This window comes from Procambarus clarkii, chromosome 46, assembly GCF_040958095.1.
Source record: "Procambarus clarkii isolate CNS0578487 chromosome 46, FALCON_Pclarkii_2.0, whole genome shotgun sequence".
Lineage (NCBI taxonomy): Eukaryota > Metazoa > Arthropoda > Malacostraca > Decapoda > Cambaridae > Procambarus > Procambarus clarkii.
In genome coordinates this window covers 17,496,626-17,521,707 of record NC_091195.1, presented here as the reverse complement: position 1 = coordinate 17,521,707, position 25,082 = coordinate 17,496,626, and the positions used below count along the sequence as shown (strand labels likewise).

Genomic DNA, 25,082 nt, shown 5'->3' with positions numbered 1-25,082 from the left:
CCAAGTCAGTCACCCTTACAGATGCCAGGCTGAGCCAAGTCAGTCCCCCATATGGATGCCAGCCTGAGGAGCCAAGTCAGTCCCCCATATGGATGCCAGCCTGAGGAGCCAAGTCAGTCACCCCTACGGATGCCAGCCTGAGGAGCCAAGTCAGTCACCCATACGGATGCCAGTCTGAGGAGCCAAGTCAGTCCCCCATATGGATACCAGCCTGAGGAGCCAAGTCAGTCCCCCATATGGATGCCAGCCGAGGAGCCAAGTCAGTCCCCCATATAGATACCAGCCTGAAGAGCCAAGTCAGCCATCTATACAGATGCCAGTCTGAGAAGCCAAGTCAGCTACCCATACAGATGCCAGCCTGAAAAGCCAAGTCAGCTACCCATATGGATGACAGGAGCCAAGTCAGCCACCCATACGGATGCCAGGCCGAGGAGCCAAGTCAGACACCCAGAGATATACCAGCCTGAGGGGGCTAAGCCAGCCACCCAGACGGATGTCAGCCTAAGTAAGCCACCGAGACGGATGTCAGCCTAAGTAAGCCACCCAGACGGATGTCAGCCTAAGTAAGCCACCCAGACAAACGACAGACTGAGCGGCCAAGTCAGTCACCCAGATGGATGCCAACCTGAAGGGCTGGGCAGTCAAGTCAGTCACCTAAATTTGGCCTACAGATTTAGAAATTTTATTCCTTAGTAATTTCATACAAAGCATTAGAGTTGTCGCTGGGATGAGCAGATGTACATACAAAACTTTTATTTCAGTGTTAAGATTTATATCAGCATATATTTGCAATAACTTATTTAATTCAAGAAGCAGTTTGAAAGATAACCAGCATAAACTAATTATACCAATGTTAAATAAATATGCACAGACTCAGCATTTAAGTTCCAGAAGTCATTTAGTTGCACGTCTTTCCACATTTTCCAGTTTACGTATGTGCTTCTCAAGATAAGGGCCCCATAAAAATAATACACATTCCAACTTTGGTCTCACAAAGGTCAGGAATTTCTAAAGTAATTTACAATCCTAAAGTTGATCAAGCATAGCATAGGCTCCTTGCACAAAGTTGTTTGTTTGGTCCTCAGATGACAGTTTTCTGTTCTGAACCACCCCTAGATCTTTATCTTAAGTTTTAAAGCTTTTCTCACATAATTTGATGGTTTTATGTGGCTTATTTTCTCCTCTTCCACATTTCGTAATGTTGCATTCATTCACATTAATTCCATTTGACAAGTGGTGCTCTATACACTTATTTTCTGGACAAATGGACACGACAATCGTCGAAGTTTCATTTCTTTCCTAGAATCTTAGCATCACCAGCAAACATGTACACATAGTGACATTTCTCCACTCTGATACATTGACTCTGATTACTGCCCTCATATTTGTGTCATTCATATCAATAATCTCCCTGTCACTCCTCCAGTATGTGCCAATTGTCAAAACAACCCTTTATGTGGGACCTCTGTCAAAAGTCATTTTTGGTCTGTATAAATGCCATCAACCCAACCATCTCTTTCCTGTAAAATCTGTGTGACTATCATAGAAAGTACGTAAGTAGATTTGTACATGTGCAAGGCAGTGCATGTGAGAATGGACGCGAGTGTGAGGGCAAACGTGCATGTGTTGGGACAACACAATGAGTGATTGAGGGTTTGGCAAAGGGGAGAGGGGGGGGGGGGGTGGAATATACCATACATGGATGCACGTTTGGTTATTTAATATCTATAACCCATTTTTTTACTACTGTATATTACTCACCCATGTTCTCTAGGCTGATGCCTCCCCATCCCAAAATTTAAACAGGAATTAGGATAATCTTGAGGTTATCTTGAGGTTATCTTGAGATGATTTCGGGGCCTTTAGTGTCCCCGCGGCCCGGTCCTCGACCAGGCCTCCATCCTCAGGAAGCAGCCCGTGACAGCTGACTAACACCCAGGCACCTATTTTACTGCTAGGTAACAGGGGCATAGGGTGAAAGAAACTCTGCCCATTGTTTCTCGCCGGCGCCTGGGATTGAACCCAGGACCACAGGATCACAAGTCCAGCGTGCTGTCCGCTCGGCCGACCGGATAATGATGTCTGGTGTGTATGTATAAATTTCCCATTGTTATGCATCCCATAAATTTGACTACAGCACTGTATATACTTATTCCAATGCAGTACATCAGGAATTCAAATACTGAATCCTATATATGAATGATTATGGCATTCACACGTAATTGTCAAGTTTTTCATCAGTAAAACAAAAATAATATAGCAAATGTCAAACAATATATTAGGCACAAATTGTAATTATTTACTTGAATGTTCAATTAAAATTTAACAGAAGATACTTTGTTTTTTAACTCGGAAAAACTGTAACTTTAAAATCAATGGTACACAAAGTTTTGAGGTTTACTATGCTTCTTGATATAAAAATACTAATGCTTATAAATATTTTCAAACCCAACTTAAAGCACACACACACACCTGTAAATGCTATTATTGTATTTGCAAGGGAAAACTGTCTTTCCTAAACCTTTGGACACAATGTAAAACACCGTGTCTTAACTCATGACATCACAAGTATGTCCATTATCACAGTAATGTACAGCCAAGTGTAGTGTAGAGCTTGGGCCTAGTGTAGGGCTTCACAAAATGCTCGTACTCTACCATTAATAAATCTTTACACTTGTTAAAAAAAAGGCCAGTATAAATTCACCAATACAGTACATTATCTAACTTTCACATTTATATACAGTATGTACTATATTAGGATTCATTATCTATTAAAACCTGTAAAAGCTTATCCACAAGAAGTTGCATTTTAGATCGGTACAAGTCTATCTGCATCAAGCTTCAAACTGCTGAAGGATAACATTTTGGAAAGCTTAAAGCATAGACAGATGCAAGATTTGTGATGAAATTATAACCAGACAAGCTACCAAAAGGTTAGAGAAATCCCCTGCTCAGAATATAAAAAACCCGTACACCAACTGATGACTTGATAATGGTCCAGGACAGACTGAAACATCATCATCTCTTCATTTTCCGCCATGTGGCTTGGGCATCACAACTCGTAGAAACATTTTCAACAGGGATTTCCTCCTTATGTTAGACACCCAATCCATACATCTGAAAATTAAAGAAGTGGTGATGTTTCAGTCCATCCTGAACCATTATCAAGTCGTGTGTTTAACAGTGATGCAGGCGGGAAGTAATGTGGTGGAGGCAGACTCCATACACAGTTTCAAATGTAGACTAAAGAGACCAAAATGCCAGAGCTCAACCCCCATAAGCAGAAATAGGAGAGTACAACTAGGTGAGTACAGTAGCTTGGGTTGGTCTTATTTTTGCTGCTATGTCATTTTCAAGACACTTCCATCCGGACTCCAGTATACTCGTTCCTGCCTGACTGTTTGCCTCTGTGCTTTGCCTCTTATATCTTCTATATCATTTCCATGCCTCTTTGTTTCTGTTCTTCGTCTTCTGGTACTGCCACTTGAACCACACATTATTGCAAGTTTTTTGTACCGCCTTCTTTCCCGAGTAGTAGAAATGTTTCTGGGACCTCTGCACATCTGTATAGTATGGTTATTGACTGACTGTCAGCATCAACATCACTGCAGCCTTACACAACATTAAAACATTACAAACAATTTATGAAACACTTGTTTTAATAATTAAAAAACAAAAATCAAGATAGTAAAAAATTTGTACCTTTTATGCATTTTACAAATTTGTACAAATTATGGCTACTGAAAAGTGGTAATAATATACACAAGGCACAGGTCAGTGAGGACACGCAAGCACACGGCCCACAAGCCCTCTTGCAATAATGTGGGAAAGCAGTAACTTCAAATTTATTTAGAGATCACACCCGGCAAATTTGAAACATTCATAGCTCCTCGTGCTTCTGGGTATTTCTCAAGTGTTCCTGAATGTTCTGCCATCCTCGGTGGTTCTTGACGTGTTCTGCCCCTTTCCGCACCAGCCTCATAAACTCTTTCACGTCAAACTCATAATTGGTAAACTTTTCATGTGGTCCTCCATCGGGATGCGTTCCCTGCAAAATTAAAAAAATAATTTGCTTACAATATTAATTAAGAGAAGTAAACAAGGGTTTCTATACCTTATACTGTGCTCAGAAGCACCACACTTTCTCTTTATTATATTTATGATCAATAATAAATTACCCACTCTGGCTTCCAAGTTTTATAATAATAATAATAATAATAACAATAATAATAAACAGAATAAACTTTAGGCTTGTATCGTAGTACCCCCCCTTATAGGTCGAACTACTGACCCTTTTCCAGGATGCAACCCCCACAACAGTTGGCTAACTCCCGGGTACCTATTTACTGCTAGGTGAACAGAGTCATAAGGTGAAAGGAAACATGTCCAACATTACTGTCCCGCCTGCGAATCGAACCCGGAATCCCCAAGTACGAGTCAAGAATGAAGCCTTTGCTACAGTGGGTTATCAATCAGGCACTCGTAAGGCATCCATCCAGCCATCCCAATTATGAGGTTACAGCTTGGTCTCTGGTCCATTCCATGTATGGCGAGTGGCCAACTTGCCTTTACTGAGAACCTAATCCAGACAAAAATAAATCAGACTTTGAGTAAAATCAAACACTTTTCTCAGCAAGTTGCTCAGTTGCTCCCTAAGGATAACAATCTCTGGACCCCAGGACTGGTAATGCATAGTCAGGGTAGGTCAACATCATCCGTGCAGCACATGTCTCTTCTAATTATTCCCGCTGACAACCATGGGAAAATATTTCATTCAGACTGGAACTGACCACCAGAAGGCACATTTAAACAAATTAATTCTACCAAAAAACTAATACGAAAGCCAAGGACTTCTAAGTAGCATTCTAGCACGGTGTTGATTACTGCACCTGGCTGCTGCTGCTGCATGTAACTGCCATCAGACAGAAGCATGTAGTGGGTATCAGACAATGCCCATACCTAATATGGGAGGGAACAGATATAGTTACTGTACCCAGCACACAGATACAAAGAACTATGGCCCTAAACACAGCACCAGATTGCTATGACGGCAACGGGAAGAGTCGAGAAAGAAAATATCACAGCTGTGTACACCAGCATTAAACTAAAAAGAATAGTCCAGAGGAAATCAGACATGTGTGAAGACTATTACTCACACATACATGAAGCAATGTAAATCTATACTAATGTAAGAGCAACACAAAGATATATATGGCCGACAGCATGCAAGAATCTGTCTTTCAAGGATGAAAACCAATTCACTTAGGTGACTATTGGCGTGAAGAACACACCCCAGGGCAAGTCAGGGAGGATGAGAGGTGCCTTGAGTCAGTGGACCTGGTGCTGGCCATGGTGCTGTCACCTTCTGCCGACTTGTGAACGACTGAATTTATTAACTTCTCTATGGACTCCCTCGGAACATTATGAAACTAAAGTTTAACAAATTCTCTGCGGCTCCATGCCGACTAAACAGCATGTGTCCAAAAATACAGTGGAATCATATACGAGGGAGTAGATGAATAATAGAGCTAAAAACAATCAAACGAATATTCATTACTGTACCTCATCCTGAGGCTTGAGGAGGGTGCTGTTCTCCCATGTTATGTACTTGATCCCTCGCAGCCGAGCCAAGTCCTTGTAGCAGTTTGGATCAAAACAGTTGTACCTGTATAGTTATCACTTTTTAATTGTATCCAGTAAATATAAATTTAACACATTTAATTAAACTATATTTTGCTAACCTTAAAATTATGCTAAAAATGCAAACATTAATCATAATATTCAAAACAATCCTTGTATGTCTTTTTTGGTAATGAGGTCTACCAGGCACACGTAGAACGTGTACAAATACACAGTGTACTAACTTGATAGTGGGAGTATGCCCGCTATGGTTGCATAATGTCTCAATGGTTGCTCAGTGTATATAGGGCCAGGGAGTCTTTCTTGCATTAATAAAAAACAACAATTTTGCAATAAATTATGAAAATTGTATGTGCCAATGAGTTTTCAAACCAAACGCTTCATTCAAGCAGGAATTCACTGCAGTTGGGAACGTGAGTGAAGCTGATAAACAGACAGAATTCAAATGATCTGAGAGAATCTTACAGTTCAAAAATGACAGCCCAGTCTGGCAGGAAGAGGAGATGAGTGAGGCCGGCACCATGCATGCCGATGAAGATGTCTGTCCACTGGTCTTGCCGCAGCTGCTGCCGGAAGTCCATCCTGTGACTGTACTTCACCTGCCAAAATACCATTATAATGTTCTTCACCCGAGAACAGACGGACATATTTATAAGTATCAAGTCACATTATTTGTCACGTTGGACGTACAGTACACAATGAGGTCACAACAGTCATATGTTCTTCACCCGAGAACAGACAGACATATTTATAAGTACCAAGTCACATTATTTGTCATGTTGGACGTACAGTACACAATGAGGTCACAACAGTCATATGTTCTTCACCCGAGAACAGACAGACATATTTATAAGTACCAAGTCACATTATATGTCATGTTGGACGTACTGTACACAATGAGATCACAACAGTCATATTATTTTGGAGCACATCATGGTCCAATGGACAATACGTGTGTCTGAGATGACCACGAACCAAGGTTTAATTCCTCTGCCCCGCTGCAAAGCTTTTTTCATAGAGTTATTGTATTTTTCCGTATTATGTTATATTATACATTACATCCTTGAAAGCCTGGACCTCCACATATAAGACCTCTAAATCACGGATCAAATTTGCCAACTGGATTTCCTTTTTGAAAATCAGTAGATATAAACAAATTTATTCTATAAAGAGATGCGGCAAAATCCGATAGGTAATTTCCATCAAGCTGTGATTTTTGTTATTTTGGCTAATTTTAATTTTTATTTGTAAATACAGTATTATTCAACACACTGTAATGCAATTAAATTACAGAAATGTTTGACTTAACGTGTACTGTACTATAAGTTACACAAACAAGTTTATGCAAATTTTTTCTGTTGTATTCAGACCTGCTGTGAGAGCACTTATAACAATCGTCTCGTTTTCCTTGAGAATGAGTGCAGTTTCACCTCTGGTTACTCAAGTATCTTCACCGTATTTTCTTCCGATATATTACATATCTATCTATGAGTAAATATTGAAGCCGTGCAGTGGAATCACGTTGAGTTCAGAAATGTAGGTTCAATCCCATGGTACGGCTTCAACATTTTCTCATATTTTAGCATCTTGCCCTATAATTAACATTGACATGCTTCTATCAATACATTAAGGAGACTCACAACTCACCTTGCGCAATATGAAAGTTCTATCACCTCTCAAAGCCTCGACAAGTTGTTCCTCATTGAGTATGCGTCGGAACTCGGTGTCCCGGGAGAGGAGTGTCACGTGTATTTTTTGATCACCTACAGACCTTTTCTTAACACCCAAGCGGTGGAGAAGATGGTGAGAAAATGCATGAAATAAACCACTTTTCTCACATCCCCATATCTGCAAACAGAACAAGATATTGTTGATAAATTTCTATTGGAAAAGAAATACACACACACACTCATAAAATTGGCACATAAAAACATGTCTTCTCACCAGCTCATTCTATATTCTCCCCTCCTCTCAGTTTCTTTTAGCGGAAACAATGTATAGAATTTTCTCTATAAACTTTAGCCACATCCAACTCTCTATTCCTTATCTATTGCTGGTACATTTATCAAGCATATATGACTGCCTGTGCTTTCTGGGAGCCAGGTAGGCACGATCTCCAGACCTGAGAGATTCGGTGTGACATTTGTGGGGAGAAAAGAAATTTGGCATCTCCAGGGAGGTGTTGTACACAAATAGAAGCTGTCTCATATGGGCTAATAGGAGCTGCCTCGTATGGGCTAATAGGAGCTGCCTCGTATGGGCTAATAGGAGCTGCCTCGTATGGGCTAATGGGAGCTGCCTCATATGGGCCAATAGATACCATTTTGTATTGGCCAATGGTTGCTGGCTCATATGGGACAATAGGCATTCTGCAATTCCCTTTATTCTTATGTTCTTACTGCCGAGGAGGAGGGGTTGCGGTGGCGGAATCGCCACATTCTACACTCGATACAATAAAAAATTATTAGATAAAAAAATATATAAACAAAAAACCTAAAGCTGCACTTAGTTGAGTCGACGTCATTACAAGAGAACAAAGTTCATACAATTGGAGTATTGTAGTAGAGCCCGAAGATCATCCGAGGGAGTAACGGAAAGACTACATCCTTAAAGCAAACGCGGTCACCTGAAGACAAAACCAGGCAATTAGTACATCTTCAATAACCTGCCAACACACCATTACACATTATAAAAGAAAATGCAATAGATTTACTTTCAAAGTGAAATAGGTCTTAATAAATGAATAAATAATAAATAGATGGTTTGTTCATTTGTCGTTTTTTAAGCAATCAAACGCTTCATCGAATGTAATCTACCTCGAGAATTAATATACAATGTTATTAAATAAAAGACAATATGTGTATGTTAACAATTAGAGTATCAATAAGTGACAATTCTGTTAGTTGGCTGAACTAACTAAGGTATCATTAAAGTTGCTGCATCAGTATATAATATATATATATATAAATATATATATATATATATATATATATATATATATATATATATATATATATATATTAGTATATTTTGGTAGCAGTCTTTCCTGTAGACATATTTTATTAAATATGACAATTTAATAAATTGAATATTTATTAACAACAATTGACAATATGATTTACCTCCAACAGTGAAGCATAATGTACGAAAGATTGAGAAAATTCGTGTTAGAATTATTAATCTTACTTTTTCGGTCATATTTAATAAAATATATATATATATATATATATATATATATATATATATATATATATATGTCGTACCTAGTAGCCAGAACGCACTTTTCAGCCTACTATGCAAGGCCCGATTTGCCTAATAAGCCAAGTTTTCACGAATTAATTGTTTTTCGACAACCTAACCTACCTACCCTAACCTAACCTAACTTTTTCGGCTACCTAACCCAACCTAACCAATAAAGATAGGTTAGGTTAGGTTAGGTAGGGCTGGTTAGGTTCGGTCCGATATCTATGTTAATTTTAACTCCAATAAAAAAAAATTGACCTCATACATAATGAAATGGGTAGCTTTATCATTTCATAAGAAAAAAAATAGAGAAAATATATGAATTCAGGAAAACTTGGCTTATTAGGCAAATCGGGCCTTGAATAGTAGGCCGAGAAGTGCGTTCTGGCTACTAGGTACGACATATATATATATATATATATATATATATATATATAGGACTGTGTATATCTCTTCTTGCTACCTGATACATTGTCGAGGATCCACACGGGATTCTTCGTGAAAGCATCAAAAGCTACACCAAAGTTGGACCGATAAGGCAGCGTCTCCCAAATCAGGATCTGCAAATGCATTAAAAAATGTCACAAATACTTCCCTGTATCAGAAAAATCAACATTTTCAGAAGCATATCAGCAAACATTTGAATGTCCTCCTTGCTATGCCTGTGGCAAATGTAGTCACAGCTTTTGCACAGATAAATGTAACCAACCAACCATAACTGGTAGGAAGCCTCTGGCTTCCAACTACTTCCAACTATTGTCCTACTGGGGACCACAAGCCATTAAATAAGCCATGAATAAATTACTGACAATTTTACCATAAGTGCCACCGCACCTTGCACCACTGTGAGGGATGGGGAGGAAGGGGGGGGGCTAGATTGTGGCTTGTGGTCCCAAGTAAGCCAGCAGAATTCTGCGACTGATGGGACTAGGTGTATGGCACACCTAGTCAGAAATAATAGCTTCAGGGAGCCTCTTGTGACTCCCCAGAAAAGAATGATGAAACACACTCAAATTCTTTTTTTCACAAAGTATCCTTATAAATTAAGTGTGTTTTTTTACATAAGAAAATATGCAGAAAATACTATAACTATTATAGGTTCCATTCATATTGTAGCTCCATTCAACCCTCAGGATTAAGATTTCATAGAGTTCTCAGTGAGGATATGGATGATAATTTCAAACAATGAATAAATTCAAAATGAAGCAAATGTCCCGAGCTCCGCCTTACCTGAGTGTTGCGGGAAAATGCAAACTCGTCAGAACTGTTGAGGTGTTGGGAGGCGTAGAGGTTGAAGAAGTCACAGAAGTGGTGATACATGTTCACAGCTGCACAATGTAATAGTTAACATCATTAACACATATACATACTCAGGTGATACATGTTCACAGCTGCACAATCTAAGAGTTAACAGCATTAACATATATACATACTCAATATATAGAATATCCCCCAAACTCTACAATTGAGACCAATATTAACCAAAACAAATGTAATTCTGTCAGAAGGCACCATAAAGCATGACAAGTAGTCTGCATAAATATAATATTCAATGGTAGACATCAATAATAATTAGATAAACATTAGTAAACCTGATACTCAGTCCACAGACATCACTAAGCATTATATTCACCCCCTTGCAGACACCATGCAAGATGACATTTATCCTGTGATATTATCAAATTTGATATTTTATGATAAATCTACCGAGACAAAAAAGAAACAGAATTATAAGGTCAAACAAATTACCAGAAGAAACTGGTCATTAACTCTTAAAATAGGTTCCAATTGCAATCAGCAATTACCTCCCGTACTCCAATCGCGACATTTTGTTATGTGAAATATTTTTTTGTCATGTACAGTACACCAAAACATTGGACTTTTAAATAAAAGGATAAAAAAAATAAAAGGAAGTATGATCATACTGCTGAGTTCCTTGTCCGAAACTCTGGAAGGAGTCACACTGCGAATCGTCTACTTACTCGCTCACGTATTAGCGCAAGATGGTAACTTTTAAATAAAAGGATAAACACTAATGCCCTTGCCCTACACACACACATGTGCCGTGCTTACTTGCATCTAATTTCATGATAAACGTTGGTGTGTCAACCCAGCGGTCACACATTTTTCCCCTCGGCTCCACTTGCTCCTCTTGCTCAGTGAAGTGACGGATCTCTGGTCCCCATGACTGCAGGGGGCTAATTTGGACGGCATTTTTTGCTAGAAGTTTTTTATCTAATCTGAAATGAGCGAGAATGCATTATGTTATGTTCTTTCCTTCTGTTTTCATCACATTCATTACTGAGCAGATGGACAGATAGACATTACCCTGGTGGACAGATACACGTTACCCTGGTGGACAGATAGACATTACCCTGGTGGACAGATACACGTTACCCTGGTGGACAGATAGACATTACCCTGGTAGAGAGGTTATCCAGATATCAACAACACACCGAACACTTACCGGCAATGGCCCCCAATCTGGCCAGTGTCCAACACGTCCATATGATAATGAACGATCTCTTTTCGGTGTTTCAGAGGTCGAAAATCGATATAAATATTTTTTCCCCGGCAAAACTGGAGGTGGTCGGTGCACTCGAGAGAAGAGTCTCCCTGGAAACCAACAACTCGAATTAGAATCAGCCTTTTCTCATAAGACTTGCAAGAGTCCTAGATTGAATAAAAAATATGGTAACCCTTCCTAATACTGTACTGTATTTGTCAAGTCCTAGGATTGAATTAGAAACACCCAGATACAGTACTGTACTTTGCATAAATACAAGTTGTTTACATTTTTTTGTTAAGAACCTTTCTGGAAAATATGACACGTTTCAAAATTAAGAATTTGATTACATAAAATATCACAATGTGTCTGTACTGTACTGTCAAATGTTAAGGTATGTCAGCACAAAGCAAAACACAAAATTTAATGTCATGTTGTCCATATTATTTTAAATTTTTTATATATATACAGCACAGAATAGTAAAACAATTATTGTTTAAGCAGTTTTGAGGCACTGAGAATGGCACTTGCTTTTAACCCCCCCCCTTCCCGGGCACTTTCCAGTCCCCCCCCCCCCCTCCATGCTTCATTACCAATAACTTTCAGTATTTGATCATCGTAACACTTTTCTATATTTTCAGAGAGAATATATGTTATTTCACCCAATAACTGACTGCATAAAACCAATTCCCTGTACCGTACAGTAGTTATATAAATTTTTATATCGTAATTTATTTGGCAAGAATTGTGATAGTGTCATATACAACTGGGAATCGACTGTATACAGTATTGATTTTTGGGGGATTAGTATTTTCAGGTCAGAGCATTTAGTTGGGTGATTTATGGTTCGTTTTCCATGTTACTTTAAATGAAATAAGTATCTAAAATATCAATCATATACCGTACTGTATCGTATTTACTGGCAGATAAGACACATGTTTTTCTTCACCGCCAGCGCAACATATATTGTACTGTACAGTACTGGTATTTACGTACACAAAATCATACGTTTTCTCCATAGAAAACAACTTGAAGATAACTTTCAATAAATGGATGACAAAATGTACTAATACTGTTTTTTCTACAAAATAGCTTGTAAACTAGGTGTTATATTCTACATAATAGCCCTATAAACTAGGCATTATATTCCGGAAAATACGATAAGCATTGTTGAAAATGATATTTGATTTAAATACTGCTCATGAACCACAATGACGCATCTTGATAATAAACATAAACAAAGAGATACTACAACAAAAGGCACGGCTGCACGCAGCAGAACGCGCTCCAAGCAAACTTGGAACGTAACCTCACCTCTTCCTCGGGTCTGCAGTAAACTTTCAGCTGCTCTCGCTGCTCTTTCACGTAACCGAAGTCTCCTTGCTGCTTAAATGTATGTATTTGTTCATGTTTGGTTTGCACCCAACCTGAAATTTGTCCTGAAATATTAGCCACTTTCAGCAAATACTACATTAAAGGATATAAAGTACATTTGGGCAACTCACACAACAGGTCACTTTCAGCAAACACTACATTAAAGGATATAAAGTACATTTGGGCAACTCACACAACAGGTCACTTTCAGCAAACACTACATTAAAGGATATAAAGTACATTTGGACAACTCACACAACAGGTCACTTTCAGCAAACACTACATTAAAGGATATAAAGTACATTTGGGCAACTCACACAACAGGTCACTTTCAGCAAACACTACATTAAAGGATATAAAGTACATTTGGACAACTCACACAACAGGCCACTTTCAGCAAACACTACATTAAAGGATATAAAGTACATTTGGACAACTCACACAACAGGCGAGTAACAAATATAGTACTTGAGAACATGAAGACCATTAGGACAACAACCACAACAGGCAACAAATACAGTACCTAAGAATACAAAGAACAATAGGATGAAAACCATGAACAACAAATACAGCACCTAAGAATATGATGGACATTATGACCACAGCAGTGCAACAAATACAGTACCTATGAACACAAAGAACATTTGTGTTCTTAATGAACACAAATGTTTAATAAATAAGAACTGTTTAATAAATGTAACCAAAGCCGTCAAAGATTGAGGAAAGATGTACACATACGTAAGTATTTGCATAACTGCTTCGTGAATCTGGCCCCAGGCTTTTCACTTAGTATGGATTGACCTCTGCTAATAGTCCTGGGCTGAGCTGGACTGAGTATTCTCCACTGACTCCCTAGCACTTAGGTTATATGACCCTATAGATACATTAAAAAATTCCCTGTAGGACCATGCTGTATGCTATTCCTGCTCTATTGGATGCAATCCTGTCCAAGAAATTGGGGGTACCTTACTTTGGGGAGTGGCCGAAAGTGATAGCTTCATAAAAACCTTTGAAACATCATATACCTGTACTGACAACATAGAAACAAAGAGGCACATCATCCAACAGCACAACATTCATGGTCACTTCTACCAACCTTTGGAATCGCCAGGACATGAAGGCTGACTGTATGCGTAATCACTAGTGCAACCCTCCTCGTATCCCCAGCAAGCGGTTCGGTCAAGATGCATCTGCCACACGAGGAGTATTCAATGACGCTTCTTATATTATATCATATTTTACAGGCGATGAGTCACAATAACGTGGCTGAAGTATGTTGACCAATCCACACACTAGAAAATGAAGGGACGACGACGTTTCGGTCCGTCCTGGACCATTCTCAAGTCCATTGTGGGTCGATCCTGGACCATTCTCAAGTCAAGTCACAATCGACTTGAGAATGGTCCAGGACAGACCGAAACGTCGTCATCCCTTCATTTTCTAGTGTGTGGATTGGTCATCATATTTTAAGCATGATTATTCATATAAACTTGTATATTAAACACTATAAAGTCTGCTCTTTAGATGGCAACAACACTAAGCCCTCCCCCCCTGGCATGTCAGCTGCCAGAGCTCGATAATCAACACAATAAACTGGATTGTAAAAGACTTTCCCTTTCTTAAGCAACATTCATGCAAGTTATCCCGTAGAATATGCTATTAAATCAATTATTGAAATCAATGCTATTAAGTCAGCGGCATCTCTGACACCATCTAAAGACAGTAGTTGTGCTGCAAAATTCCAATGTATTGTGCACTATAGTTAACAATATCAAACTATTATGATACCAAACTAACTCATCATGATGATGATGAATGCCATAGAACGTTTTAAACAGTTTTTAAATCTTATTTTCCCTTTAATCACGATGAGTACTTCTATGGTAATGTATGAAAAATTATTTGAAATTAAAGTAGTACTGTATTCTAAGAGATAACAGTGATCCATATAAATGCTTACTTTGAACGGGCAGGAAGAGCTCCTGCGGCACTCTTCGGCAAGGTGCCGGTTACTGTTGAAGAAGAATGCCACATGCTCGGGGGCCAGCTGCAGCTCGTGCCACGGGAACCCTGCGGCGCCAAGAGCACACGTCCATAACAACAAATACACCGGCACTCTGTAGATTCTTGTCATTGTGTTTTAAGTCTGAAATGACAATGACTATTATATTATACATGTTTATGAGAAAATAAGCTGTCGTACAATTCTCAATGAAGCAGATTTGCACAGTAATCCACAATTATACATTTCTGATATTCCCAGAGTCCAACGCAATTAAAACAGAACAACCTTCCAAAAGCAATAAAATTTGGTACATTATTTAACCCTAACCAAGCTAAAAAGATAAAAAATACTGTATCTAATTCATATTTTGCAGACAATTTCAATACGGCATGTCTACATCTCTGCATAGAATATCTTCCCATAATATAATTCATTTTGTCAGGGGGCAGGTAGCCTGTATGTGTGTGTAATTACCTTAGTTACAGGATGAGTTACTCTCTCATCCTGTAACTACACTTATGTAATTCTCTTGGGGGAACAGGAAGCTCTCATCCTGTTCCCCCAAACCCGAATTTCTCGGAGCCAACTGTACTACCGGGACCCTTGATATCTTGAGATAACTGACTCACACACCTGACCAGTATTATTGGCCACAGCTGGCCCACACACCTGGCCAGTATTGTCTGGCCACAGCTGGCCAACACACCTGGCTAGTAGTCTTGTCACAGCTGGCCCACACACCTGCCAGCTGGCCCACACACCTGGCTAGTAGTCTTGTCACAGCTGGCTCACACACCTGGCCAGCATCCCTGGCCACAGCTGGTCCCACACACCTGGCCAGCATCAGCAGTACTGGTGGCAGCTCCCCCCAACACCGTACAAACCTGGCGCCAAAGCTGCATGCTTCAGTAATGATACTCACACACCTGTAAACCCAGCCCTGATTGGCCACCTTATTTCACCTCTACAGCCTCTGAGTTCCCGCTCAGAACTCCCTGAGTGCCCCTCCTGGCAACAACTGAATAATGACGGCAATATTACAACGTTTTTATGGCTTTTAAACCTCAAGAAATGGGGGAAAAGGGAGAAAATCTTACGAGAATCGACCGAAGTCTCGAGACCAATCAACAGTGGCGGTGTTTGGGTCGCTTTTTCTCCGGCGGAGGTCAGGGACGGCCAGTGGGCACCCGGCACCCCCGGAATTTTACCTGAATTTACCTGAAGGGGGGCTTCCCTTCATGTCTCATGGGGCTCCGATAGGGACAGAAAGCTAGCCGGTTGTCAAAGGTTCCCTCCTTCGTTGCGTCTGAGGGTTTTATCCAACGGGATTTTGAAATAAAGTAATATTTGTTGGATTGTAAGGGTTTGGCAGTGTGGGATTTACATCCCACACTACTGTAGCTTTGTTTGTCCCCCCTATCCTCTATCCACCCCCTCCCTCCCCTTGCTAGTCTCCCCCTTCTCCCCTCACTAGTCTCTCCCCCTCCCCTCTCTAGCCTCCCCCCCCCCTCCCTCCTCAAAATAATAATAATAATAATAATAATAATTTTTATTTAGGCAAAGGTACATACATAAAGAGATTTTACAAAGTTTGTTGGCTTTATAGATAGAGCTAGTACATACAATGCCTAAAGCCACTATTACGCAAAGCGTTTCGGGCAGAATAGCAGGAAGAAGGGCCCAGGGCCTTGACGGCTGAGTGGACAGCGTTCGGGGTTCGTAGTCCTTTAAGTTTCCGGGTTCGAGTTCCTGTGGAGGCGGAAACAAATGGGCAGAGTTTCTTTTACCCTGATGCCTCTGTGCACCTAACAGTAAATAGGTACCTGGGAGTTAGACAGCTGCTACGGGCTGCTTCCTGGGGAGGGGGTGTGTCAAAAAGGGAGGCCTGGTCAGAGGACCGGGCCGCGGGGACGCTAAGCCCCGGAATGCTACATATAGCTACTGACAAAAATTAATTCCTAAGAAAAATTCGGAGAGCTTTGACCAGCCGCCGGCTTCCTGTCCCCATCGAGGCCATTATATAGATGGTTATCTTGAGATGATTTCGGGGCTTTAGTGTCCCCGCGGCCCGGTCCTCGACAAGGCCTCCACCCCCAGGAAGCAGCCCGTGACAACTGACTAACTCACAGGTACCTATTTTACTGCTAGGTAACAGGGTGGTAAGTGTCTTCACCTTAAAGGTTACATATCAACCATGTCACCACTCTAACTTGTTCAACATCTTCTCTATCGTAACAGTAAGGTCGCGGAGCCGCCTACCCGCTGAAGCCGAAAATGCCAAAATGCTTCTGAAATTTTTAAACCCAGCTCAGTAGGACAAATGAAGGAAGGGGGGGGGTTGGAACTTCGACAACCCGACGGCTTCCTGTCCTCGTCAGGGTCACTAGGGAGATGGTGACCCCTGAGGTAAATTGCCTTGAGGTTTCACCCTATGCCCCTGTTACCTAGCAGTAAATAGGTACCTGGGTGTTAGTCAGCTGTCACGGGCTGCTTCCTGGGGGTGGAGGCCTGGTCGATGACCGGGCCGCGGGGACACTAAAACCCCGAAATCATCTCAAGATAACCTCAAGAAGATACCTGAAGAGGAAGGTTACTAGAACTTCCGGTTGCAATTCTTTTGACCATGTCGTAGCTCAGTCGACTAAGGCAGCGTCTGGGATGCTCTCGGATGTAGGTTCGAATCCTCGTCACGGCCCTTGTGGATTTGTTCATCTGGGGAGGTTGTTGAAGACCTTGACGGGGGTAAATTACCCGCGCTAAGGCAGGTGGGTGGTGGAGGCGGACTCCTCCAGCCGGGGAGGAGACATGTTCACGACATGAACCATCACTTACTGAAGGCTGTGAGGCCGGGGGACCAGAGCTGAAGCTCATCCCTCACTTGTAGAACTAGGTGAGTAAGGCAGTGTCTGGGATGCTCCCGGACGCAGGTTCGAATCCTCGTCACGGCCCTTGTGGATTTGTTCACTAGGTGAGTACAACTAGGTGAGCAACCTTCACCCCCCCTCCCCCCCCTCCCCCCCCAGTACCGGGCCCCAGCACCCCCCCCCCCACACCAACCCGGAAGGTCAAAGGTCAGCTTGCGGTGTAGTCAGGTATTACTCACACCTGCCAGCTGCCCAACCTGTTCCGTCGTCTCAAACTCTCACCTGTGTCCCTATAAGAGGGAATCCACCCTACCTCGGGGAAGCTTGACGGCTGAGTGGACAACGCTCGGGGTTCATAGTCCCGGCAGAGGCGGAAACGAATGGGGCAGTTTCTTTCACTCTGATTTTCCTGTTCACCTAGCAGTAAATAGGTACCTGGGAGTTAAACAGCTGCTTCCTGGGGACCAGGAAACGTGTCCAACCATTTCTCTCCCCACGTGGGAATCGAACCCGGGATCCCCCAATTGTGAGACGAGAACGAAGCCAACTCTACTTCTTAATCCTGTAATCATTTACATAAGAATAATATATAATGCTCACTAATAATAATATAATATATAATATAATAATAATAATATAATGCTCACTTACAACAATTAGTTCGGCGCTATTACACACTGCAGAAGGTGGCCTGGAGCAGGCGGTGTCTGACAACCTTCCCGGATGAGAGGCGGGAATACACTGATGACGTCACAAGTGTTCCGCCCGCGGGCAGTTGCCGACTATTTTCATTTATTTTTTGCTTAAAACTCTTGCCTGGTTCTTCTGACACAATGTTTATTTTTAGACTCAGACTCGGGAATAATAAATTTGTGGTGAATGTAAATTATTTACACAAGTTTTTAAATATCACTTTTTCTAAACATTTAAACAAATATAATATATATATATATATATATGTAGTTAAAATAAAACGTCATTAATTACTTATCGATGGCCGATATAAACGTTGCTCTCTCATTATACTTATTTATGAACTTGGTAATATTCTTACGTTCTCCTTTTATAAAAAATAAATAAGTTAATTGTTTATGGGAACCATTATTTAACAGGACTAAACTTGCGCAGTCAAATTTCGTCTAGCGACATCATGACGCAGTAACCATAGCAACGCGCAGACGCGGTAACCATAGCAAAGCGGAGACGCGGTAACCATAGCAACGCGGAGACGCGGTAACCATGGCAACGTGATAACAACAGCTGACTTATGTATACAAGATTTCACTCAGTCTATACTGATCAAATATTACTGAAGCATACATAATACAGGCGTCTGGACCACGGTGTATACGTACCATATACGGTGTATATAATTCCTGGTGGAGTTTTTAATGTAGAACTCAGATGGTGGCGAACTTAAAGATTTTGTTGATCAACTAGACTGTTGGTGCCGTCACGAGCGGGCTCAGGTGATCTGATTGGCCCTCCCACACACACACACACACACACACACACACACACACACACACACACACACACACACACACACACACACACACACACACACACACACACACAATTAGGTGAGTACAATTAGGTGAGTACACACACACACACACACACACACACACACACACACACACACACACACACACACACACACACACACACACACACACACACATGACAAAGAGTGCTGGGAAGACGGGACACCACGAGCGTAGCTCATCCTGTAACTACACTTAGGTAATTACACACACATTAAAGAATGGCAGAACAGGAGAACATCAGAAACTTGCTGCCTCGTCGACCAATCATCTTCAAGAAAGAAAAAAGGTGAGTATAGTGGTGGTAGTTAAGTATGGTAGTAGTGTGGTGGTAGTAAAGTGTGGTGCTGGTGGTAGTAGAGTGTGGTAGTGGTGGTAGTAGAGTGTGGTAGTGGTGGTAGAAGCTGCGATACTAACATATAAAGAAGATCATATATTAATGACGGTCACTATTGCAACCATTCACGACCGGTCAACCTCTAAATGTTGCACACTTTAATTATCGTGTTTGTGTGCGGTAGCAATTAGACTCCGAGGACTGGTTTACACAGGACCCCTGGTTTAAACAGGACCCCTGGTTTAAACAGGACCCCTGGTTTAAACAGGACCCCTGGTTTAAACAGGACCCCTGGTTTAAACAAGACCCCTGGTTTAAACAGGACCCCTGGTTTAAACAGGACCTCTGGTTTAAACAGGACCCCTGGTTTAAACAGGACCCCTGGTTTAAACAAGACCCCTGGTTTAAACAGGACCCCTGGTTTAAACAGGACCCCTGGTTTAAACAGGACCCCTGGTTTAAACAAGACCCCTGGTTTAAACAGGACCCCTGGTTTAAACAGGACCTCTGGTTTAAACAAGACCCCTGGTTTAAACAGGACCCCTGGTTTAAACAGGACCCCTCCTCACACAATTTGAACAACTTTGAACACACTTTGAAACACAAATTTGAACACAATTTGAACAATTTGAAACAGTACCTCACAGGACCCAAGATTGACCATCCTTCAGAGGAGAATATTGACCTCTGACTAGTGACTCTTGACCCCTGAATCATTCATGACCCTTGACCTCAAACTAACTGCTGAATCTTGGCCTCAAACTAATGATCATTGACCCTTAACTGGCGACCTTTAACCTTTAGCTTGCTGGTGACCCTTGACCTCAAACTAACTGCTGAATATGACCTCTAACTAATGACCCTTGACCCCTAATTGGCGACCTTTGACCTCTAGCTTACAAGTGACCTTTGACCTCTAACTGGTGAATCTTGGACCCCCTAATCATTAATGCCTAACGTGATAACCCTGCTGGTGACCGTTGACCTCTAACTGGTGAATCTTGGACCCCCCAATCATTAATGCCTAACGTGATAACCCTGCTGGTGACCCTTGACCTCTAACTGGTGAATCTTGGACCCCCTAATCATTAATGCCTAATGTGATAGCCCTGCTGGTGACCCCCTTGACCTTGAGAGTGTGGTGACCTGGTGACCTCTGACCTTACAGACACGTGTCGATTCACCACCAGAGAGTGAGAGAGGAGAGGAGGAAGCACCAGGATCACCACGCCACTCTGGGTGTGGTGACCTACTGTGTCACTACGCCAGCACAGTACCTCAGGAGAGGTCACAGTTCCCTCACACAGCATACGGTGAAAGTCAACAACCTTGCCAGAGCTGCAGGTAGGTCAATACTGGTGGGTTAATACAGTCACTAACAGTAGTAGACTAACACAGTCACTCACTAACAGTAGTAGACTAACACAGTCACTCACCAACAGTAGTAGACTAACACAGTCACTCACCAACAGTAGTAGACTAACACAGTCACTCACCAACAGTAGTAGACTAACACAGCCACTCACCAACAGTAGTAGACTAACACAGTCACTCACCAACAGTAGTAGACTAACACAGCCACTCACTAACAGTAGTAGACTAACACAGTCACTCACCAACAGTAGTAGACTAACACAGTCACTCACCAACAGTAGTAGACTAACACAGTCACTCACTAACAGTAGTAGACTAACACAGTCACTCACTAACAGTAGTAGACTAACACAGTCACTCACCAACAGTAGTAGACTAACACAGTCACTCACCAACAGTAGTAGACTAACACAGTCACTCACCAACAGTAGTAGACTAACACAGTCACTCACCAACAGTAGTAGACTAACACAGTCACTCACCAACAGTAGTAGACTAACACAGTCACTCACCAACAGTAGTAGACTAACACAGTCACTCACTAACAGTAGTAGACTAACACAGTCACTCACTAACAGTAGTAGACTAACACAGTCACTCACCAACAGTAGTAGACTAACACAGTCACTCACTAACAGTAGTAGACTAACACAGTCACTCACTAACAGTAGTAGACTAACACAGTCACTCACCAACAGTAGTAGACTAACACAGTCACTCACCAACAGTAGTAGACTAACACAGTCACTCACCAACAGTAGTAGACTAACACAGTCACTCACCAACAGTAGTAGACTAACACAGTCACTCACTAACAGTAGTAGACTAACACAGTCACTCACTAACAGTAGTAGACTAACACAGTCACTCACTAACAGTAGTAGACTAACACAGTCACTCACTAACAGTAGTAGACTAACACAGTCACTCACCAACAGTAGTAGACTAACACAGTCACTCACCAACAGAGGTGCAGAAGCATGAGTGTGAACGCCGTCCTCGTCTTCCTGTACCAGTGAAATACCCGCCAGAGGCCAGACACAACAGGTCAGTTGATCATTCCTTAACTTTTAACTATCATATGTTGACCATTAAACATCCTATGTTGTGCCCTTACCACCAAATGGTCACCCTTAAACAACCTATGTTGTGCCTTTACCACCAAATGGTCACCATTAAACATCCTATGTTGTGCCTTTACCACCAAATGGTCACCATTAAACCATCCTATGTTGTGCCTTTACCACCAAATGGTCACCATTAAACATACTATGCTGTGCCTTTACCACCAAATGGTCACCATTAAACATCCTATGTTGTGCCTTTACCACCAAATGGTCACCATTAAACCATCCTATGTTGTGCCTTTACCACCAAATGGTCACCATTAAACATCCTATGCTGTGCCTTTACCACCAAATGGTCACCATTAAACATCCTATGTTGTGCCTTTACCACCAAATGGTCACCATTAAACCATCCTATGTTGTGCCTTTACCACCAAATGGTCACCATTAAACATCCTATGCTGTGCCTTTACCACCAAATGGTCACCATTAAACAACCTATGTTGTGCCTTTACCACCAAATGGTCACCATTAAACCATCCTAAGTTGTGCCTTTACTACCAAATGGTCACCATTAAACATCCTATGTTGTGCCTTTACCACCAAATGGTCACCATTAAACATCTTATGTTGTGCCTTTACCACCAAATGGTCACCATTAAACATCCTATGCTGTGCCTTTACCACCAAATGGTCACCATTAAACATCCTATGTTGTGCCTTTACCACCAAATGGTCACCATTAAACCATCCTATGTTGTGCCTTTACCACCAAATGGTCACCATTAAACCATCCTATGTTGTGCCTTTACCACCAAATGGTCACCCTTAAACAACCTATGTTGTGCCTTTACCACCAAATGGTCACCATTAAACCATCCTATGTTGTGCCTTTACCACCAAATGGCCACCATTAAACCATCCTATGTTGTGCCTTTACCACCAAATGGTCACCCTTAAACAACCTATGCTGTGCCTTTACCACCAAATGGTCACCATTAAACATCCTATGTTGTGCCTTTACCACCAAATGGTCACCCTTAAACAACCTATGTTGTGCCTTTACCACCAAATGGTCACCCTTAAACAACCTATGTTGTGCCTTTACCACCAAATGGTTACCCTTAAACCATCCTATGTTGAGCCTTTACCACCAAATGGTCACCCCTTAAACCATCCTATGTTGTGCCTTTACCACCAAATGGGCACCCTTAAAAGTCGTAAATGTGTGTTACAGGCGGGGTAAGGACTGGGTGAGGACCAACGTTGGATGGGTGAGGGGTCTGAGCCCCCCTCGACCCCCTGCCAGGGTCGTGGACACCAAGGAAGGGGTCGTGTACGACCTGCTGTCTTCTGGACGACACCCCAATTATGTCTTTAAGAAGGTTAGTTTACCACCACTACCACTATCACCACTATCACCACTACCTGTGGCAGGTGGCTACCTGTCATTAGACAGTATTGGACGGTATAATGTCCAGACATTAGACAGTATAATGTCCAGACATTAGACAGTATATTGTCCAGACATTAGACAGTATAATGTCCAGACATTAGACAGTATAATGTCCAGACATTAGACAGTTTAATGTCCAGACATTAGACAGTATAATGTCCAGACATTAGACAGTATATTGTCCAGACATTAGACAGTATAATGTCCAGACATTAGACAGTATATTGTCCAGACATTAGACAGTATATTGTCCAGACATTAGACAGTATATTGTCCAGACATTAGACAGTATATTGTCCAGACATTAGACAGTATATTGTCCAGACATTAGACAGTATAATGTCCAGACATTAGACAGTATATTGTCCAGACATTAGACAGTATAATGTCCAGACATTAGACCTCTTCACATCATAACAATTACTGTATATTTGTGTCCTATCTCTGGCCCTCAGACATTTGGTCGTGTTCCTACCTACCTGCTCCGTCGCAAGGAGCAGCTGGAGCAGGAACAGCAGCAGCAGGAGGCTCCTGGGGACAGCAGCAGCAGCAGCAGGAAAAAGAAGATAGATAGTAACAATGAGAAGGAAGATTTCAAGCTCCTTACGGAAGCTGAGAAGAAAGATTTACTTCAGGTAACATTGTGTTCCGTAAGCTTGTGTTACTTATGTAAGGGGGTGTCTGGGGGTGTCTGGTGCTCCTATACACCCCCCTACTGACACCCCATCACACCCCCCCCTCTAACACCCCAACTATCACCCTTAGGGACTGAGCCATAACCTACGTGAGACACAGCGGGCGCTGCAGTCGCTCCCTGTGATGTGCGAGACCAAAGCCAGCATCCGCAGGAGAGATGAACTCCAGGATACCGTAAGCGATTTGGCAAGGTATATCTTCCTCCTCCACAACTACAGCGTCGCTATCTCTGCCTGAGCTCAAGCTCCCGGGCCCCGGCCCTCACAGAAGGTCACCCGTTCGACTCCCGTTTGAAACACGTTGTAATCACGTTCAATAAAGTGATATTAACTACCATTATCTCTTGATTGGTAATTGTAATTATTCCTTAACATTCTAGAATGTCTGGATCGTTAGGGAATTGTCATACCTAAATTTAGGTGTACTGGTACGTTTGGTACAAGAAGTGGTATTATACACCAAAAAGATACTTCCCCTCTACCACCAGCACCAAAAAGATACTTCCCTATTACCACTACCACCAAAAAGATACCTCCCCAATACCACCACCACCATAAAGATACCCCCTCCCCACCACCACCATAAAGATACCTCCTCACCACCACCACTATAAAGATACCTCCTCCCCACCACCACCATAAAGATACCTCCTCACCACCACCACTATAAAGATACCCCCTCCCCACCACCATAAAGATACCCCTCCCCACCACCACCATAAAGATACCTCCCCACCACCACCACCACCACCATAAAGATACCCCTCCCCACCACCACCATAAAGATACCCCTCCCCACCACCACCATAAAGATACCCCTCCCCACCACCACCATAAAGATACCCCCCACCACCACCATAAAGATACCCCCCCACCACCACCATAAAGATACCCCCCCACCACCACCATAAAGATACCTCCCCACCACCACCACCACCATAAAGATACCCCTCCCCCCACCACCACCATAAAGA

The 25,082-nt window shown here is 41.9% G+C and overlaps 2 protein-coding genes across 5 annotated transcripts; one reads left to right on the top strand and one right to left on the bottom strand.

Annotated features, from left to right (window-relative positions):
• Positions 1-783: 783 nt before the first annotated feature.
• Positions 784-18,427, bottom strand: LOC123770501 (EGF domain-specific O-linked N-acetylglucosamine transferase). 4 transcript variants are annotated; one of them, XM_045762438.2, is made up of 13 exons: positions 18,284-18,427; positions 14,724-14,909; positions 13,860-13,953; positions 12,704-12,816; positions 11,351-11,499; positions 10,957-11,123; positions 10,114-10,211; positions 9,347-9,443; positions 8,187-8,266; positions 7,288-7,488; positions 6,106-6,239; positions 5,563-5,665; positions 784-4,048 (listed from the first exon to the last, which is right to left on the bottom strand). In XM_045762438.2, exons 2-13 carry the CDS (start codon positions 14,895-14,897, stop codon positions 3,881-3,883), a joined length of 1,578 nt encoding a protein of 525 aa, XP_045618394.1. In that variant the 5' UTR covers positions 14,898-14,909; positions 18,284-18,427; the 3' UTR covers positions 784-3,880. The 4 variants fall into 4 exon arrangements, with proteins under 4 accessions (XP_045618394.1, XP_045618393.1, XP_045618395.1 ...); XM_045762437.2 differs by lacking the exon at positions 18,284-18,427 and adding an exon at positions 15,866-15,986; XM_045762439.2 differs by lacking the exon at positions 18,284-18,427 and adding an exon at positions 15,530-15,665.
• Positions 18,428-19,244: 817 nt separating this feature from the next.
• On the top strand, positions 19,245-24,448 carry LOC123770601 (enkurin). The gene is made up of 6 exons (XM_045762638.2): positions 19,245-19,468; positions 20,685-20,860; positions 21,859-21,937; positions 23,195-23,342; positions 23,869-24,048; positions 24,179-24,448. Exons 1-6 carry the CDS (start codon positions 19,401-19,403, stop codon positions 24,344-24,346), a joined length of 819 nt encoding a protein of 272 aa, XP_045618594.1. The 5' UTR covers positions 19,245-19,400; the 3' UTR covers positions 24,347-24,448.
• Positions 24,449-25,082: the final 634 nt, after the last annotated feature.